Source organism: Ctenocephalides felis, unplaced genomic scaffold, assembly GCF_003426905.1.
Source record: "Ctenocephalides felis isolate EL2017-DRISC unplaced genomic scaffold, ASM342690v1 CF-g0.4_SCAFFOLD_01492, whole genome shotgun sequence".
Classification (NCBI taxonomy): domain Eukaryota; kingdom Metazoa; phylum Arthropoda; class Insecta; order Siphonaptera; family Pulicidae; genus Ctenocephalides; species Ctenocephalides felis.
In genome coordinates, this window is record NW_020537646.1 from 34,688,783 (window position 1) to 34,709,350 (window position 20,568).

At 27.9% G+C, this 20,568-nt stretch overlaps 1 protein-coding gene and 1 pseudogene across 1 annotated transcript; both read left to right on the forward strand.

Moving 5' to 3' along the window:
* The first annotated feature begins 1,851 nt into the window (after positions 1-1,851).
* Positions 1,852-9,575, forward strand: LOC113371172 (annotated as a pseudogene).
* Positions 9,576-10,993: 1,418 nt separating this feature from the next.
* Positions 10,994-20,244, forward strand: LOC113371173 (sodium-coupled monocarboxylate transporter 1-like). Its single transcript, XM_026611816.1, has 14 exons — positions 10,994-11,053; positions 11,644-11,816; positions 12,353-12,512; positions 12,588-12,653; positions 12,727-12,778; positions 12,879-12,946; positions 13,748-13,902; positions 15,105-15,245; positions 15,757-15,865; positions 15,987-16,096; positions 17,666-17,945; positions 18,850-19,025; positions 19,980-20,190; positions 20,239-20,244. The coding sequence occupies exons 1-14, from the start codon at positions 10,994-10,996 to the stop codon at positions 20,242-20,244; spliced, it is 1,767 nt and encodes a 588-aa protein (XP_026467601.1).
* The last annotated feature ends 324 nt before the right edge of the window (positions 20,245-20,568 follow it).

Genomic DNA, 20,568 nt, shown 5'->3' on the forward strand with positions numbered 1-20,568 from the left:
AATACTAATTTCCATCCACGTATTAGATTTTAATTGAGAATATATAACAATAATGTTTAATTAAAAATTAACAAAATAAGAATGTTTAAGTATCGATTACAGTTCTACACACTATCACTATATTATTTAAATCTTTAGAATATTTATTATAAAAAATATTTTTTGAATTTATTTAAAATAAAATTATGTATTATTCACACAAATTGTTCTCACAATTAGAATTTATATAACATTTGATGTAGCATATACCAATAAGGAGTATGCTAAAATTTATAAATTGATGAAATAATTGTTAACTTCAATAGATTCTTTAAGAAATTCTCTGAATTATTGATTTTAAATTAAATAGCAACTACCTTAATGAGGGGCTCAATAATCATAGATAACTTTTCAATAATTAAATTTTTTAATGTGCATAAATCATGTAACAATAAAAAAATAACGTACATATATGGAATATATTTATACTTAAGAACCCAATACATAATAAAGCCCAGAAAACATCCTAGTCTTAAAAAAATGTATTTTTTGTAATATAAATAATCCAATCTAAAAAGTGTTCATGTGACAACCATCCAAATATTTTTTATGAATAGGGTATTATCTTTTATAAATATAAGAAAGTTTTACGGCAATACGATTAAATAAGAGCACTTATTAATTAATTTTGAAAATAAATTATTTTTTTAAGTACTTTCCCAAGATGATTGATGTTTTTTATACATGTCGATAGTTTTATGTGCGTAAGTTTGATAATGTAAAATCAAACATAGATTATTTGTAATTATAAACAATGTTTTCAATATCCAATATTTTGCAAAATTGCAAATTTCTTATATGCAAATATATTTAAAAACTTTAATAGTACAGATTGCGTCATATGGCCATTTTTAATTTAACCATTTTATTGTTTTTAGAAACAATTAAAATCATAAAAAATTGTATGCAGTAAGAGATAGAAGTCTGTTAATGCTCATTCTAATAATTCTCTTCGGCTATAAAACATTAGTAACGCAGTGCTAAAAGTTTATTCGTAATAAATATTGATAAGTAGAGAAAATGATAATAATCATATTTAGAATGAATTTATTCTAATATTTATGCCTCAATGCATAAATGATAGCAGTCTTATTCGCGATTAATAAATTTGATTAAAACCACAATTTATAATTTTTATGCATAAAAACGTAAAACAAACATTATTATAATGGAGTGTTCATTTATTAAACATGTTTGATTCGCAACAAGTTTTGCAAGCTCTGTTTAACACTTCTTATCCAATTGTCCCCATCAGATTATCATGTGAGATATTAGGCCTCGTAGTCCTGAATGAAATAAGTGTGATTTAATCATTTAAAAATCTCTGGGAGAAACCAGGTTGAAAGTTAATCCAGATAATATTATCTAGAACACAGATAATATCATCAAAACACATTTTTCTGAATCAATACCAATTCATTTCACGGGACTTGTTTAATATCAATTTTAGAAATCATAAAATTAACGGTGAATCCAATTTGTGTTTATGAAGTTATTCAGAATGGTTAAGTGAGCGATTTCCAATGTAAACTGATTGAGCGCTAATTATGTTAATTGTTTTGATTTTAACTTGTTTTTTTACAGTATTGAGATATATTTAAGTATTTTTAAATCACGGCTATTGAGATTACTAAAGACTTACTATTCCTGCGGCGATTACTAAAAAATAGTGTGGTGATTATCAGTGAAAAATGAAATATGAAAGTTATAAATTGTGAATTTGTTTACAAATTTGTTGCAAGTTTTGTGAATTGTTCATAAGAACAAATTAATAGTTTCATCTAAAATAATATTTGCAAATAGCATTTAACAATGGATGTTGAGGAATTAGGATTGGTGAGATTTGTTTGATGTTTATATATATATATATATATATAATATATATATGCATATAGTGTTCAATTTTCAAACCATTTTTCGTATTCTGTACCTCTGCTATAAATTCCTAGTATTTTTCCTTCTCGTAGACCATCATCTGCTTCATCCTAGTATTAACATCCTTGTTTTCATTGTTTCCAATTTTCCTTTTATTAGACATATATATCTTGATAATTTTTTGAAAACACTGGATACAATTTTATTTTTATCTTGCATTTTTTTCTGGTCTTCTGGTGCACCTTATTTTAGAGAACTAATTAGTTCTCTTTACTTTATTTTAGTAATTTTAGTAATACTTTTAAGTATGTAACATACTAAAATTCAAAGTATCATTAGTAATAACTTTTAGTGAATGTATTTTTATTTTTTTAGTGTTTATTTTAGAACAATTTGAGATTAACATTTTGAAACAATAGGAAAAAGTGAACTTCAATTCCTTCAATTTTCATATAATTAACTATACACTTATTATAATAAGGGTATAATTGTGAACAGTGTTTGAAGGAGAGAACATCTCATTCAAAAAGCTCTCTCTGCCAAGTGCACATATATAACTTCAACATATTTTATTTTGAATTCCAAGATCCTTCAAAAGGCTCTCTCTGCCAAGTGCTCATATATAACTCCAACATATTTTATTTTAAATTCCAATTATTTGAATTTTCTATGAATATTCTTTTTCTGTTTCCTGATGCACCAACTTTTATTTATATTTCTTAGTAGATCATCAATCATTTATATCCTTTAACCAACTTTTTCAATATTCCTTCTCTATTTCATTCAACACATAAACATTGTAACTTTAGATAGTTCACATTGTTTTACATTATTTCCATGTAAAACTTCTTCTGATGTGAACTTATTGATTTTTCATACAAAATTATTGCATTTTATTAAGAACTATTTCACATGATTCCAAAAACTATTTAAATTAAATTTTAGGAACAAAATTGATTTTGAATTCAATTTATATCAGAAAATCAAAAATTTTATTTTTTCTAATAAGTTTCTAATAAGCGTTGGGTAAGAAAATTTTTTATCTTACCAGGTCATAGAACTGTTAAGTTGTTGCAGTTTAAATAATAATAAAAACTTATTCATTATATATTACAGTCACTTCAGCAATTCGGATGGCTGGACTACGTATTTTTTGTAGCAATGCTGCTGATATGCATTTTTATAGGAATATATTTTGGTTTTATAAAGAAAGTAGACAGCGAACAAGAATACTTGGCTGGAGGAAGAAATATGCTTGTTACTCCGATTTCTATGTCACTCATTGCCAGGTACATCGATAATAATAAATCACTATTCATAATTATTATTTAACGATAATAAGAATCATAATAATTATTTGAATGATATTGTTTTCAGTTATATATCTGGAATAACATTATTAGGATTACCAGCAGATGTCTATAGATTTGGAATGCAATATGCATATGTTGCATTTGGAATTATTTTTACAGGATTTGCAATGAATTATATATACTTGCCAGTATTCTTAAAACTTAATATTACTTCAACTTATGAGGTAAATAAATTGAAAATTGAAATATAAAATTATATTTAAAATTCTATATTTTTTTATTTTAGTATTTAGAGTTACGATTTAACAAAAAGTAAGAACTTTTGGATCTATATTATACACAATAGGAAATGTAAGTAACAATATCTATAAAACGCCAGAGCTTATTTAATTTTAATCTATTTTAACTTTTATGCAGATAGCGTATTTGCCAATTGTGATTTATGTTCCTGCTTTAGCTTTTAATCAAGGTGAGCAAGGATATTAACATATATAATTAAAAACTTAATGTTTATTTTAATTTTACTATTACAGTTACTGGCGTAAATGTGCATGTCATCACACCAATAGTTTGTCTGGTTTGCATTTTTTATACATGTGTGGTAAGTTTTATACTGATTACCAATTCAAATTATTAGAAAAAATATTCCTCCATTATATAAAAATCAAATCGAATAAATTTACTAAGATAAAAGGGCAATGTCAAATTCTTGGTTTTTATCCCTTCGTCTACTGACAATGGCAAATTTGAAAAAAAAAGAAATAAGTAAAATTTGATTAATCTTTTAAAATATATTTGATTATGATCATGGTTTAAAGTTTGAATCAGGTCCCAGGCAAACTGTAAAGAAAATGACTGATGATCATATATCAGGAAACGTTTGATGACTGCATTGTTCAAATGTATCAAACAATATCTTCAATAGATTTTTATCTAATTTTTGTCTTCTAGGGAGGTCTGAAGGCAGTAGTATGGACTGATGTTATCCAAACAGTAGGAATGTTTGGTTCAATAATTCTAGTTATCATCAAAGGTACTATTGATGTTGGTGGATTCGGAACTGTGATGGACAGAAGCTGGGAAAGCGGTAGATTAGAGGCACCCGAGTAAGAAAACATTAATAATATAAAATTAGTGTTGATAGTTTAATAAATTGTACAGCAAGAGTAAGTTAAACAGAATCTCCACTAATTTTCTATAATGATAGATCAACACTTTTTAAAAATGTCTATAAAATTTTAAATTCAGCACAAACAGACTTCCCAAGTGACTCGTTTCAGTTTTAAGTCAAAATCCCCATCGTAATACGGATAATTTGCTTGTCCATTATTCAGTATTTTTGAAAAATCGTTTGAATATTCTTGTTTGGAATGTATGCTTATAAAAATACTTAATGTTTTTTATTAATGTGATTCAGTTTAAACCCAGATCCTACTGCAAGACATACACTATGGACATGCGTTGTAGGCGGTTGCATCTCCTGGTTGCAATCAAATGCGGTTAGCCAGAATATGATCCAGAGATATATTGCTTTGCCTAGCTTAAGAGCAGCTCGAAGGTAAAATATAATATTGTATAGAAAACTCCAAAATTTTATAATCATCAAATACTAATTACTTCTTCATAAACAGTTTGTTTTGTTATATGAATGATTGATGATAGTTGGTTTGTGCCTTAGTTTTGCTTGTTCCACAATGACCCAATAGCTTTTCTTTCAATTATAGAGCTGCTTGGATCCTGGTAGTTGGAGTTGCTTTATTGATCACCATATGCTCCTATTGTGGCCTTCTCATGTATGCCACATACTATGATTGTGATCCTCTGACAACTAAGGTAAACATTCCTCATTTTTGCATTATTTATTTCATGCTATTTAATTTTTATCTAATTTCTCTGTATATAGTTGGCACGAGTTAAAGATCAAATGTTGCCCTTGTTTGTAATGCGGACTTTAAGTGGAGTTCCTGGATTATCTGGATTATTCATTGCTGGTGTGTTTAGCGCAGCGTTAAGGTAACAATTTATTGTATTGATTGTATCTATAATCATCCAGTTATTATTTTACCTTTTGTATAGTTTTTTATCTATGGTATATACCTATTTCCAAAAATGACGTCACAATGACAAATTATTTATTTAAAAATAATCTTTAATTTCCAATAAAAATTTTATATTTAATATTAGAAAATTAGGGTATTTAATAGTAGAAAAAAGTAATTATTATGAACATCATTTGCAAAAATTCAGCATTAAGTAATTAACATCTTACGTTGAATGGTGATCCTACTTTTATTTATTATTGATAACTAAATTTATTGACATGGGCCTTTTATAAGAGTTATATCGCTGAAATATTTATGCTTCTGCTATTTTATTGTCGCTGGAGATAGATGCTCACCTCAGGCAGCCTGACATCAAGCAGTAGTGATAATAGAAACAGATTTGCATTGAAATAAATAAACGACATTAAATGTCATAATATCATTCTACCAATTATTTAAGGAATATTATTCACGTTTATATGAGTAAGAATCGATTTTTCTTGCTTTGATAGCGGCGCTTTATTATGTAGTTTAAATTAAAAAATTAATTAAATAAAGTTATTAATGAATACAACGCAGGAACCCGGTTTATTACTGTACACATTAAATGCAAATTTTTAATACTTTTACTGTTGTATGTATACGGAATATAGTTTCGGAAACAATAAGCGTTGCATACTCAACAAGTTGTGTAGTTAATCCTAAATTACCTGGATATCCTTCATACTTTATAGACTACATTTTTGTTTTTTATTTTATTTTATATTAACGATCATTACAGCCAACTAGCATTAGAGTTGTGTAAAATAACTCACCCTAACTTTCAGGTTTAAAAAGATTAAAATTCCTTGAATAATTTGAATAAATATTATTATTGAGTGAGTTTATTTTTTTTTAATTTCTTCCTATTTTAATTTATTTGTTATAATTCTTAATAATTTGTTTACCAAGAACAACTAAAGAATAACCCATTAGAAGCCATTATAGTTAAATATGTCGCTCTAATTAGATTGTAAGGCAGATTGAAAATAATATAAAAACCATTACAGTTCTCTATCGACTTGCCTCAACTCCATGTCTGCTATCGTTCTGGAGGATTTCGTTCGTCCAGTAGCAAATTCTCGTGTCATACATTGACGGATCGGCAAGCCTGGTACGTGATGCGGCTGGTAGTGCTTTTCGTCGGTGCACTTTGCGTCAGCCTGGTTATGCTTGTGGAACGTGCAGGCACCGTTTTCCAACTTACGTCCAGCGTCGAAGCCATCACATGTGGACCTTTACTCGGAATTTTCACAGCTGGAATGCTCATACATTGGGTCAATTCTAAGGTAATAAATGTTCAAGAGATTAAGTGAGAGGTTATTAATTAATTAATTGTATATCCTATTTTAGGCAAATTATAAAGTGTGATTAAAAAAATATATTTTTCAAGGAATTTAATAATTGCAATATAAACCAATTAATTTGTATTATTATTGAGCACATAAAGAATATTTATAAATGAGTTGTCAAAATACAACATCATATAAGAGAGTTAGAGTAGTTTTATGAAAAGTTATCATACTATCAATTAATAATTATTTCGACGAGCGGCAAGAAAGATCGCTTCAGAGCAGATTGATAATAATCAAAAATACAAGTTGCGCCATTTATATGTGGTCAATGGAAATCTTGAATGACTTTTTTTTATTTTAATTTTATTCTGCAATCTATATATATAATTACATTTAGCAGAGAATGCTGACAAGATGTTTACAATTAATTGTTTACAAATTAGTAGATACCTCTAGTGGCGTATCGAGTATTATAGAGAGATAATAAAAAAAAACTAAAGACAAAGAGAAAAAAAACAATAAAATGTAGTAAAATGTAGGTATTATAGTTAATTAAACTATATTAGGTCTCCAGATATTTTTCTTTTGAGCCTGATCGGCTGGCTTTCCTGGTATAGAAGACATGCTAGTTGGTTAGGATTGACGTCAATACTGTTCTTTTAATTAATAGCAACCATTGATATATGTTCATGCATTGTAGGTATGCCTGTGTCTTTGTGGAGGATCCAACTTAAACAATTTTCAATAAATTTTGATATGCTTTGTTTTATTATCAAATTTGAAGCCTTACATTATTTTCCAGCTAGATTTGAAAAACAACGTCGATCAAATGACTTCCTTTATTCTGTCAATGTTAATCAATGTTTTCACTGACCACAAATTGATGGCGCATCATGTAATAAGGCAGATCTATCGATTGAAATGCATTTAGATATCATAAATATTAAAACTAGTGGTGTATGGCATCCTACCTTAAGGCAAATTACTGGAACTTACCGCACCGTAACGAAATGTTCGAGGAATATTAAATGTTTTCGAATAGGTTATTATAAATACTGTAAAATTGTCTAATATTTATAAGAATTATATAAGCTAAATTGCAAAGTTAAAAGTATTTATTTAAGGTATATAAGTGCGCTTTAGAACTTTAACAAGAATTAAAATTAAAATCTGAAATTTCAATACAAAAAAAAAATTGAAAAAAAAAATTAAAACATAAACTTCTCTTTCGGGAAGTTAACAATTTTTATTTCCAAAAGCAATTGTTTTGTCAACACAAGCAGAAAGTATTTGAATCATTCAAATCGGATGCTTAATTCTATCAAAAACTGCAATTTTTTGTGCATTTGGCTTCGTATTTTCAAAACGGCTGGACTTGCCTTTGTCAAGAACTAATCACCACTTTTTCCCATCATTGCGAATTGAATGTTTTTTGGCTCATTCAAATCAGATACTCCGTTCTCTCAAAAACTTGATTTTTATTTTCTGCACTCTTTGCTGGACCTGCCTTTGCCAAAAACTAATCAGCACATCTCCCTATCAATAGGAATCGTATCGAAACAGTCGTATCGATTTCATAAAAAGCAGAACTGGTTATAAAAATTCAAAAATCAATGGACTCATCAGTTTTTAGATCTATCCATAGCTATTTGATTCTTATTAGTATTTATTAATTATAAAAAGATTTTTTTATTTTAGGGAGCAATGACTGGTCTGTTCTGTGGATTAGTTTTTATGACCTGGTTAAGTCTGAACGCTCAAGCAGCTATTGCATCAGGACACATTGACTATGAAACAAAACCATTATCTGCAGAAGGATGTGACTACTTTTTTAACGCTACTAGTTCAACAGAAGAACCTATTATTCAAGAAAGGTAATATATACAAACGTGAAGAAATCATCTTGCGAGAGCATAACTTTTTGTAATGTTTCAAAATATATGAGAATTAACTTCCAATAACTTAAGTAATACTAGCTGAAAATATATAATTTTACGGTATTTAAAGTCTAAAACACGAAACACGAAAACTTGCAAGAAATCATTAAGAGCTTCAATAGAGATAACACTCTCAAGTGATAATTAGGCCAGTAAAATTAATTGACGTGGACGTATATTAGATAAGAGCTAATAATGGATATGAGCAAAAAACATGGACGTAGATTTCATTGCAATAAAACCACCCCAATAATTTGCCAATGAGGCTTAACTATATATAAACGTAAACTTAACTATATACAAATAAAAATAGCAGGATAAAATAGTTCTTTCATGAAGAATTAATTTTTCAAGAACCAAAGGCTGTATTTAAAGCAATACTTGATATCCCGATTAGATTGTATTAAATATTATTTTTGCCAAAGTAATTTACTCTCTGTTGCGATGTAAACTTGTGATTAAACTATAGATTTCCCCCTATTCTTACGCATGATTTTGTATTCTGGAAATACTATTACCTAGCTTAGCACGCCTTTATGATTGTCTGATTGATTGACTTTGATTTTAAAATATCTCAAGCATGTTTTTCAAGGTACCAAGCAATATAATATAAAAACGTGCTAAACGTATAAGTTGTTATAACAGAAAACTACTTTCTACCATAATTTAATACCTCTGATTTACATTTTAGATACGTATTTCCATTATTCCGCATATCTTACCTATGGTATAGTCCTCTGGGCGCGATAGTGACAGCACTCGTTGCGTGCACAGTCAGCCTGGTGACGAAGAAGAACTCGATAACTGCGCCTGGTCTACTCGCCCCCTGCGTTAGGAAAAGACACCAGATCAAAATTAATGCCAATGAAAGCAAGGTATACAACTGTGATATAAGAAAAGTTTTATAATATAAACTATATAATTGATCCCACAAAACAGTAATATAAACCATATTAATTTTAGGCTAAAGATTTGGAGTTGACTGACAAAATGAGCAATGGTCACGACAATAAGAGCTATGACTTCACCAAATAATTCGTTTTACAGTTGAAATTGAACAAAAAGCCCTGAACTGAAGCGGAAGCACAAAAAGAAGTTATAACTGACAAGAAATCTGAGCCTGAGCTTTATGTTCAAACTTCTAAAAATTAGCAAAAAAACATATTTTTTTTACCTTTACGCAGGGCACGTTATTTTTTTATAAAAAAGTCAACATAATTATACATGTACGACAAGAATTTGTACACGAGAAAAATATATTGAAATTACTGTTCCGCCAAGTATACTGTTTTCATTTGAAGTAATATGGTGTAATAGATATACTTAATACAGTGGTTTCGAACCTTTTTTGCACCTCGCCCCCCCCCCTGCTCTGATAGAAAAAATGTTGCGCCCCCATTAATTTATGCAACAATTTAATTTTATAAATACTCAACTGATCTTGACGGTGAAATGTGCTGATTAGTTGATGGCAAAGGCAGGTCATATCGTTCCAGAGATCAGAATCTTTACGTGATATATTTTTGAAAAATTTTGACATGAAATAAACAAATTAAATAGAACATTAGCATAAAAATTATTATATGGATTTCTATCTAGGTTCTACTTCTGCACGAAGAATAAATGCATTTATTGTAGTATGTACTACTAATTTAACCGCATATTAAATAAAAACCTTTCATAAATAAAATTTCACTATGGAAATTTTATTCAAAACCAAGATTAAATTTAAGATATTTATTATAACTTCGTACATTTTTATAAATATTTGTAGAAGTTTCTTTATTTGTTTCTCCATATGCAACGCTAAAGAAACGGTTCGCATTTATTTTTAAACACTCACAATACACTGCAACATTCTGGAATCAAATAGTCCCAAATTCCTTCACTTTTACAACGCAAGTGTAATAATATAAAAGTTTTCATACAAATAAATGTATTCATGTGATAATATAAATATTTTTGTGTGAGTAATAAATAATTTAAAAAAGTGTTATGTGCAATCCAGAGCAACTGATATTTATAACAAAATAGGCAAAGTAAATCAATAATAGACTAAAACAATAAATGACAAAAAATAGAGATTTGTGTAATTTGAATTTTTTAACTTTTTTAAATTTTCGAATTTAATACTGTTGTAAATAGTATAGCAAACCACCAATATTTTTCGATATAACCCTGAATGAATTTACATAGTAATTACCATTGATAAGCTCATTTAAAATATTTTCCTTTGCCTTATTAGTTATTAAAATTGAAACAATATTTTATACATGTTATTTAATAAAACATTCACTGATTGCGAGAGTTTGTGACCAAACATAAAAGTTTAAATTTTTAATAAAATAAAAATTTATATGAAACAGTGCAATAATTTGTACAATAATACTCATTGTTAATAGTATGAACTTCTGGGAATAATATACTATGAAACTTGTAAGCTAATTTTTATTATGGCAGATAATATTAGCCAAAAGAACACATTGTTCATAGACGAGAAAGAACTGAGATTGGTAAATATAATTAATAATTATGTTACTATTTATTTAATCATTAATATAATTAAGGTGCGCATCGTGTTACATCCTTTTATTTTAATTATTGTATATTATGTTTCGAATGATGGAAATAAATTAAATAATGATTTTAAAGTAAACAAAATTAATATCAATTGAAACGTAACTGTACAAATCATAATTGCTACATTGTTAACGTAGAAAAGTAAAAAAAATTAAATGTTTTGGATAAATTTATATTATTAAAGAATTAATTAATAAAGTTCAGTATATTGTAGGTATATCGAAAACAGTAACACATTACCTCAAACATTTTTATTTTACCAATATTTTAAATTCCAATTTAATTAAAGTTCTTTATGATTATATTATCAAAAATATACTATATAAATACAAATTCACACCGTTAGTTTAAAACTTAATATATGAACAGAGTTCATATTGAAAATTGCAATACTGTATTTTTAACACTAACTTTTAAGTTTTAAAATATGTATTGACGTGCTACGATTTGTAATGCAATTAAACAATTTTTATATAATATTTATTTCTTTTGCTTGCCTTAATAATTAAAATTTTGTTTCTAGTCACTTCAACATTTTGGATGGCTTGATAATATTCTTTTCGCAACAACTCTTGTGATATGCACTTTCGTAGGAATATATTTTGGTTTTACAAAAAAGGCAGATAATGAACAAGAATATTTAACTGGTGGAAAAAAAATGATGATTACACCAATATCTATGTCACTTATTGCAAGGTAAATGAAATAAAGAAAGATAATTTTATAGGAATAAACATATATGTGGTCATATTACAGTCACATTACATGTGTGCAATTAAAGCAATTATTTAAGAACATTGATCGTGAGAATACTATTATTTTGTATTTCTGGTAAGTTGATAATTTCATACAAATGTTCATTATAAAAAAATCTCTATCGAAAAATATTATTAAGATTAATGCAAATTAAGACTAGTACAAACCTAAATAATTGTAATCATTCATATCATCAATTCAGAATACTTAGTTTTATTTTCACAAAAAAAAAATTTTAATGAAATGAATTTCATTGAAAAATATTATCAAGAAGTATTACGGCTTGTGAAATGCCTTTGAAAGATTAGTTTTATTTACTTTTAATGAATTAGCATTAATAAAATAACTTCTGCTTATTGAAAATGTGTTCTAATAAATCTATTGCCAATGATTGAGGGCTGATTATAAATATTGAACATCAAGCATTAAGATAATAACATATATATTAACAATTACCATAAATATAATTCTCTTAGCTACATATCAGGAATAACTTTGCTAGGATTACCAGCTGATGTTTATATATATGGAATGCAATATGCCTATGTTACTTTAGGATTCATTTTCACAGCCTTTGTTATGAATCATATATATCTGCCAGTATATAAGGAATTACAAATTACATCCACATATGAGGTAATTTTTAATTTCTTTACATTTCACATATGAACACAATTAAATTCTTAACTAACTTCTGATATATTTTTCCAGTATCTTGAATTACGATTCAACAAGTATGCGCGTACATTGGGTTCTATGATATATATTATAGGAAATGTAAGTGAAATTTGAATTATCTACAAGAGAAAATGCATAATCACATAATTTTTAAATGTCTATTTTTATGTAGGTAGCGTATTTACCAATAGTAATGTATATGCCAGCTTTAGCTTTCAACCAAGGTGAAATCTCAGTTTAAACGTAAAACGTGAAATTTAGTTTAAACGTAGCAATTAAAATTAATATTTGATTTTAAAAATTTAATTCCGATTTTAATTTTAGTAACCGGTGTAAATATTCACATCATCACGCCCATCGTTTGCACCGTATGTGTATGTTATACATGCATGGTAAGTTATATTCAAATGTTTTTATTTTATTTTTTTTATACACAAAAGCTCAAATATACTTTAGAGATGAAAATGAAATAGAATTTGAAGATTCTAGTAAAACAATAATTTTGCAATTAAGTGTGCCTATATATATATGTATAAATATATATATATACACATATATATATATATATATATATATATATATATATATATATGAGTAAGTTCTTCAAGGGCATACATCAAATAAAAGGCAAAGATTTAGAAGTTAATCTTTAATTTTTCCAAACGTTTCGACATAGTATTTTATGTCATCATCAGTGGATATAAATATGGTCTTACATCAGTAGCTAGCGCAAGGCACATAATTTTGCACTATTATATATATACACTAACTTGTTTTTTTTATATTATTATTTTGTTGAACAGAGCATAGTAAAATATTTGTGAAATATATAATATATTTTGCACAGAGAACGTAGTTTATTTGACCGAGCCCGAGGCTGTAGTGTTATATATATATATATATAACTATATATAGTCGTTCAACAAAGCAAGACTTTAGGCAATCTAATATATTATCAAAATTTAGATTCAGTATTTGGTTTCTCAAATCAGGACAATTATAACTGAATCAAATTGATGTTTACAATTATCTTTATCAAACGATAGATGTTTACAATTATCTTTATCAAACGATAGTATGATAAAACTTTTTAACATATGAGATTTATAAATATAAAATCCATAAATTCAAAAAAATATGAAGTCAATATATTATTACTTAATAATTAAATTAAATCTTTGTTACCTTTAAAGGGTGGTTTGAAAGCAGTAGTATGGACTGATGTCATACAAGCCTTGCTGATATTTGGTTCAATGGTTTTGGTCATTGTAAAAGGTACAATCGATGTTGGAGGAATATCAAATGTAATACATAAAAATATAGAAAGCCAAAGATTAGAAAAACCAGAGTAAGATTTATATATTACAAAAAAAGTTATTTCATTTTAACGAAATTAATATTAACCCTTTCCATTTGCGAATTGTCAAATTTATATGAATTTTGCCGCCGGAGCGGGGCATCCGAGTGAAAAGGGTTAAAAGTAATAATTGTATTATCTTTGAATAAACGGCAACGTAATAAGAATTATAGAATTCAGTAAATTTGTGATTAAAAGTCAGAATTCATTTTTAATTCACAAATCCTCGATTAAGCATTTCATTAAAATAAAAATTATTCAGTATCTCAAATATACAAAGACACATAGAATAGAGCGGGGCTTAAAGATCCGCGGGTAAAAAGTCCACCATCGATATCTCAAAAACCAGTAAATTTGAGCATTTTTTAACAAAAATATTTAAAAAGATGGAAAAAGCCATAACCTTGATTCTCACGACACTGCTATTGGGAAAAACGGCTATGCTTGAAAATCCATAACAAAAGGGATTTCTTTCGTTGTTAAGTTTCATTGGTTGTGAGTGAGCACTCTTGTTTAGTTTACGAGACATTAATGAAATTTTTAAATATACGTTATTCAATCGTTTCATAAGATGTACTGTTAATTTTAAGTTAAATTCAAATATTTATTTTATTAAACCTTTATGAAAGCTTACACCTGGGTGGGGTAAATAGAACTAAGTACACACCTACCCTGGCAAAAATGTAAAAAATATAAAATAGCAAATAAAAAAAAGTTAAAAAACAATTTTATTAGAGATAAATTAAATAAATAATTATTCTAACTCAGCTGATAAATATTTTTGACAAAATACCAGATCAAAGTTATTTACAGTGTTATCTCTGTGAAAAATGCAACCTTGAAATTTATATTTTGCATTAGTTGAATAATGTAGCTATAAATTTGTAAAATTACTGTGAAATTAAAATGAAATATTGGACTTGTTTGCCCCCTGGCCGTCACAATTTACCCCGCATATATGTGGCAAAAAGGACCGGGTTACAAATTTTTGAGAAACAAGTCTGGTCTTAGTACACAATCTCAAAGGTTCAAAGTCAAATTGGACCTTTGTGCCTTGCCCTACCGTATATATAAACATTGATGTAACTAGAAAAACTATGATATAAAAATTCTTAAGTAAACCATACAGAGTAATTAATAACAATTTATTATTTTATTAACATGCCTAATATTTCTTTTAATTCTCGATTAAGTTTCGACCCAGACCCTACAGTAAGACACACTTTGTGGACCTGCATGATCGGAGGATGTATTACTTGGTTACATTCTTACGCAGTTAATCAAAATATGACTCAAAGATACTTTGCACTGCCTACCTTGAAAGCAGCTAGAAGGTTTGCAATAAAATAAACAACTTAAAACAAAATTCTATTTTTTATTTACATTTATGAATTATAATCTGTCGTTATTAACAACAATCAGCGATTTAATGGTTTATTAAATAAGGATAAAAAGGTCGAATGGTCACACAGTGGTGATCCGATTCGAGGTTGGATAAAACAAAATTCATAACAACGATTTTCTGGAAAAAAGCTTAATTAAATCTTCTGCGACTTCATGAATTTAGCAATCAAAAATGTATGTTCAACAACATGAATATGATGTAGAAATAAATGCAAAAAAAGTCCTACCAATAAATAAGCTTATCCAAGTTTCACGTACTTCTATTACGACCGAAAATAACAAATGTGGAACATGGGTTTTCATCCGCCTACAAAATCTTAAGAAATAAGTATCTCGAGAAGTCATTTTTTCTGAAAATCGTTCAATGTGACTGTAGCAACCCTAAGTTGTATTTATTTCCCAATTGTATTTGGCAACTAATTATTTTATTGTAAATATTAGAGCATCTTGGATACTTGTCGTCGGAGCAGCTTTATCGATTACGATTTGTTCATATAGTGGGCTCCTCATGTATGCAACATATAGCGGCTGTGATCCTCTAACTACCAAGGTAATAAGTTTATTAGATATTATATATAATCATTTGGATTGAATGAATCAATTAATTTGATTTATTTAAATTAAATTTCCCAAAAACGAAGTTACAAATATTTTTTTCTAATGTTTTCAAGTTAGCACGTGCGAAAGACCAAATGTTACCACTGTTTGTTATGCAGACTTTAAGTGAATTTTCTGGACTAACTGGATTATTCATGGCAGGTGTTTTCAGCGCTTCATTAAGGTGAATAATATAATAAAATAATAAAATAATATATATAAATAAACCATTTTCAAGTACAAGATTAATATGAATTAAAATAATAACCGTAATAATATTGATCTATATAATTCATTATCAAATATGTACATTTATTCTGTTTTGTGACTCCAAGGTAGTTTGATTCAAACCAGCGTTCCATACAATTTTTATCATGTAGTCGTTAGTAACATCCGTTTTCAATGAGAATAAACAATGAGAATAAACAGAATTCTAATAGAATCAAATTAATTATATTTAAATGAACTTGATGTTTTATAGTATTAAGGATCCTTAATACTATATATATATATATTTCGAAATAAAAGAAAATTTTTAGGAAACTTATAAGAAAATTGTTTCAGGTGTAGATTATTTGAAATATTGCAAAATAAAAGATATAGTGAAAGAACATTACTAAACTAAAAACAAAACTGTCATGAGAATTATATAAACAGTGACTAGTCAAAGCACACGAAGACAATACTCACTACACGTGAGGAAATAAAGATCAATAAATAATTTATCTTTTTGAAATAATACGACCTAACGAACGACTGTAACCTAACTACAAAATATAGAACAAAATCATCAATGTAAGAATATTTTTTGGGTGGTAAACAAATATGGATAAATCGAAAGTTAGAAGAAACGGCAAATCAGGTAATAGCCTAATGCGCCAATATAATAAACGAACCAACCAAGTTAGAACTCTAATGACTCAAAAAAAAATTATTAAAAACCATATAAATGAAGTATCATTTCAAATGATTAATTATAATTATAAAACTTCAGAAAATTCAACAAAGAAGTTTAGAGGTTTGAGTCTGATTAATGTATAATAATTTAATAGTGTATCAAATACGATTTTATATACTCCCATAATATATAGAAATATAAATTAGATTGAAAAGATTAATAGAAACATATATGTAATGCCTGTATGAAAAACAAAAATACAATATGTGATTATTGTGGTATGGTGGTGTAGAAGAAAAGTAAAAAAATTGCACTTACATCATGGACTTGCCTTTCTCTAGAACATTTAATCCAATGACAAAAATCGCGTCACCAAGCTATTTTCATCATAATGATTTTCAAGTACATGTAGCATAGAAGTGGTTGACTGGTTGTAAGTGAAAACAATTTTGTCCCTGATTCTAAATACAAATTATTTACATTAATGGTTTACAACTAAGTTTTCTAATTCAAGAACCCATCAAGAACCCATTTTGTACTTTAATGCTATCTAGTAAACCATAAAACGTAATAAAGCCATGAATGTTACGTAGCGCCGTCACGTCCGCACGTAACCTGGGAGGCACACAGAAGTATCTACTTCGCGGGCAAGAACATAACGGCTGTTACGTTGCACGCGGTTGCATTTTTTCTACATATCTAAGTTGAATAAATAGCGTGTTTACTAAATAATTATTTCAATTTTTTAACGTTCTGTCTGGCTTTGAGGCTTTTGAAGTCAAAATTCTGGTCTCTAATATTTTACTTCTGTCTGTTACTTTTATAGTACTAAATTTAATTATTTTTGCTTTTCAGTACCTTATCAACGTGCCTCAACTCAATGTCTGCCATAATCTTGGAGGATTTCGTTCGTCCATTAGCTAAATTTCGCGACCATGTTCTAACAAGTCGCCAGATTTGGTTTATCACGCGCTCCGTCGTAATCCTTGTTGGAATTCTTTGCGTATGTTTGGTTGTGGTAGTCGAACGTGCAGGGAGTATTTTTCAGCTGAATTACACCCTTGAAGCTATTACGGGGGGTCCTTTGCTGGGAGTCTTTACGGCCGGAATGCTCATACATTGGGTCAACGAAAAGGTAATAAAAGATAAGAATCAAACTTTACTAAAAAATAAATAAATAGAAGTCTTGTATAAAATTATTAAATAGATCTTCACAACTAACATTCAAAAAGATAGCAATTCATAAAGCTTTCCCGTAATTCATAGTTCCCGATGCCTCAAAAACAAGTAAAGTTAAGAAAATCCTTAAATAGGAGTCTTTGACTCCGCCGAACGTCTATAAAGTTACATATTGAAGTTATAAAATGTGTTTGGTAACAAAATACATATAAAATCATTATGAAGTAATTTTATTGCTGAATTAGTGTTCTATCTAAGTTTTAAGACAAGCTCAGGGGGGTTGGGGATCATGATCTCCGTGACCTGGATCCGCCACTGCTTGAATATTCTATAAAATATATTTGCTCATTTATCTCTGGAATATACTTCTTTTACATTGTTCACAACCCATAATTTATTTACATAAATAATTAAAAAATTCTATTCATATATCTACAATGGGTTTGTTTATAGCTCAAGTGTTAAAATGCAAGTGGTATGAGTTTTAGAACCTTGTAACCATAATGTTTCTAGCTATGGTTTCTAGGTTCTAGTGATATTATTTTTACTTGAAAACAGATCTAAATTATGATTTCAAATGAAAATAGCCTCACGGGACGTTGCTTCAAATATATCGCATCACTATTAAAAAGATATTTAATAATAATAATAATAATAATAATACAAAAATAATGCATAACCACCGGGGTTACTTACTTGCTATAGATAAACAAGTATAAATGACCTTCTAATTAGTAGGCAAACCATGGTTTGCAGTTGTTGATATCATTAGGTAGTTGCTCATACATTTATACAATGAACAAAGAATCATATCTGCAGTTATGGATTAATGAAAATTGATTAACATTATCATTTTATAGGGAGCAATAACAGGTTTGGTGAGTGGACTATTTTTCATGGCCTGGTTAACTTTGAATGCTCAAGCAGCCATTGCTTCAGGACACATCAATTTTAAAACCAAATCATTCAATGTAGAAGACTGTGATTATAATTACAACACGACGTTCTCAAAACAAGAAGAAACTTTAGTTGAAAGGTAACTTTATAATAATTTTCATATACATGTAAATATGTATTTATTTTTAATTCGTGTATTTAGTATATAATATTATTTACTAAACACACGAATCAAAAACAAATATAATTTTTAATACCACAGAATTAAATCTGCTTTTTAACATTATAGTTGGACTTTACTGTAGCATATATAGTCAACAATTCAACTATCTCATACCACAAACGCTAAGTTGATCAAATATCTTAATATATAATAATATATATAATATATATTAGAATATTCACATATAGTTCTGATAAACTAATGGTAAGATTTTTAAAATCCAACTTACAATTTTATTTAAAAAAAAAATCAAGTCTGTTAATATTTTTTTGAAACTGTGAAAAATGACTAATTTACAATTAAACTTTCTAACCGTTTCAGCGCGAATCATCGAATTTGCTCACAAAAATTCGACAATTCGCACTCAAACGATTAAATGATAATTTAAAATTAAATTTGAATTTAACATGCATGTTTACCTCTGTCCTAATAGTTTTCCATAATATTGAAGAATATCTACAAAATACTGCTGAGTTATATAAACAAATATAGAGATTTTTCCAAATCTAAGAATCCTTTATCAAATCATTACTCTTTTGCAGTCAATTTTTTACAAATTTAAGACATCAATCGTATTTTTTTATAAATTGTAAAAAATCACATTTGTAAAGACCTGAAAAAATATACCATTTGAAATGTTCGATGAGGAGCATTTCATATAATTTGAAATTCCAAACATAGGTATAAATATAACATTGATTTTAAAACGGCTTCAGTTGCATACATTGTATATGATTAAATACAAAAAAAAAATGGCGAAAGAATTTTTACATAAGCACATTTTGAAACGTTTCATACCTTTCAAATTTCCTTTCCAATTTTCAAATTAGATTCAACCAAAGCTAATGTCAATATATTTTATCATTCCAGTCGAATATTTCCATTATTTCGTGTGTCCTACCTGTGGTACAGTCCTTTGGGTGCACTTGTTACTATTATCGTGTCATGCGTAATCAGTTTAGTCACTGGAAACAATACTAAAATCCGGGGAGGATTGCTGGCTTCCTGCGTCAGAAAACGTCTAGTTCAAAATCGTGCACAACACCCACGACACACAGATATTATTGCCGATAGAGATGAGGTATATTTATATTTTAATTATACTTTTAATTATATAATCACTTCACAGAAATAAGAAACTTTATTTATAATATAAGTAGTCGTTAATGGCATTTTGTCTTAAGTTAAGTTGTACGAACTTCCCGATATTATGTGTAAACAATGAACTTTATCAAATAATATTCAGGTTTACCAACTTTTAAATTCGTGACGTTACAATTTTGAAGTCGCGGCTATTTCAAATTTTAATTAATTTTATCGTGGACAAAACTTTATACACTTATCGGCTTATTATCGTTTCGCAAAACTAATAACGACAGTCCTTGTTGAGTTTCATCAAATAACTTTCAAAGTTTAGAAATCGGTGCAGCCTTTTGCAGAAAACGTGGGCGAAGTGTCG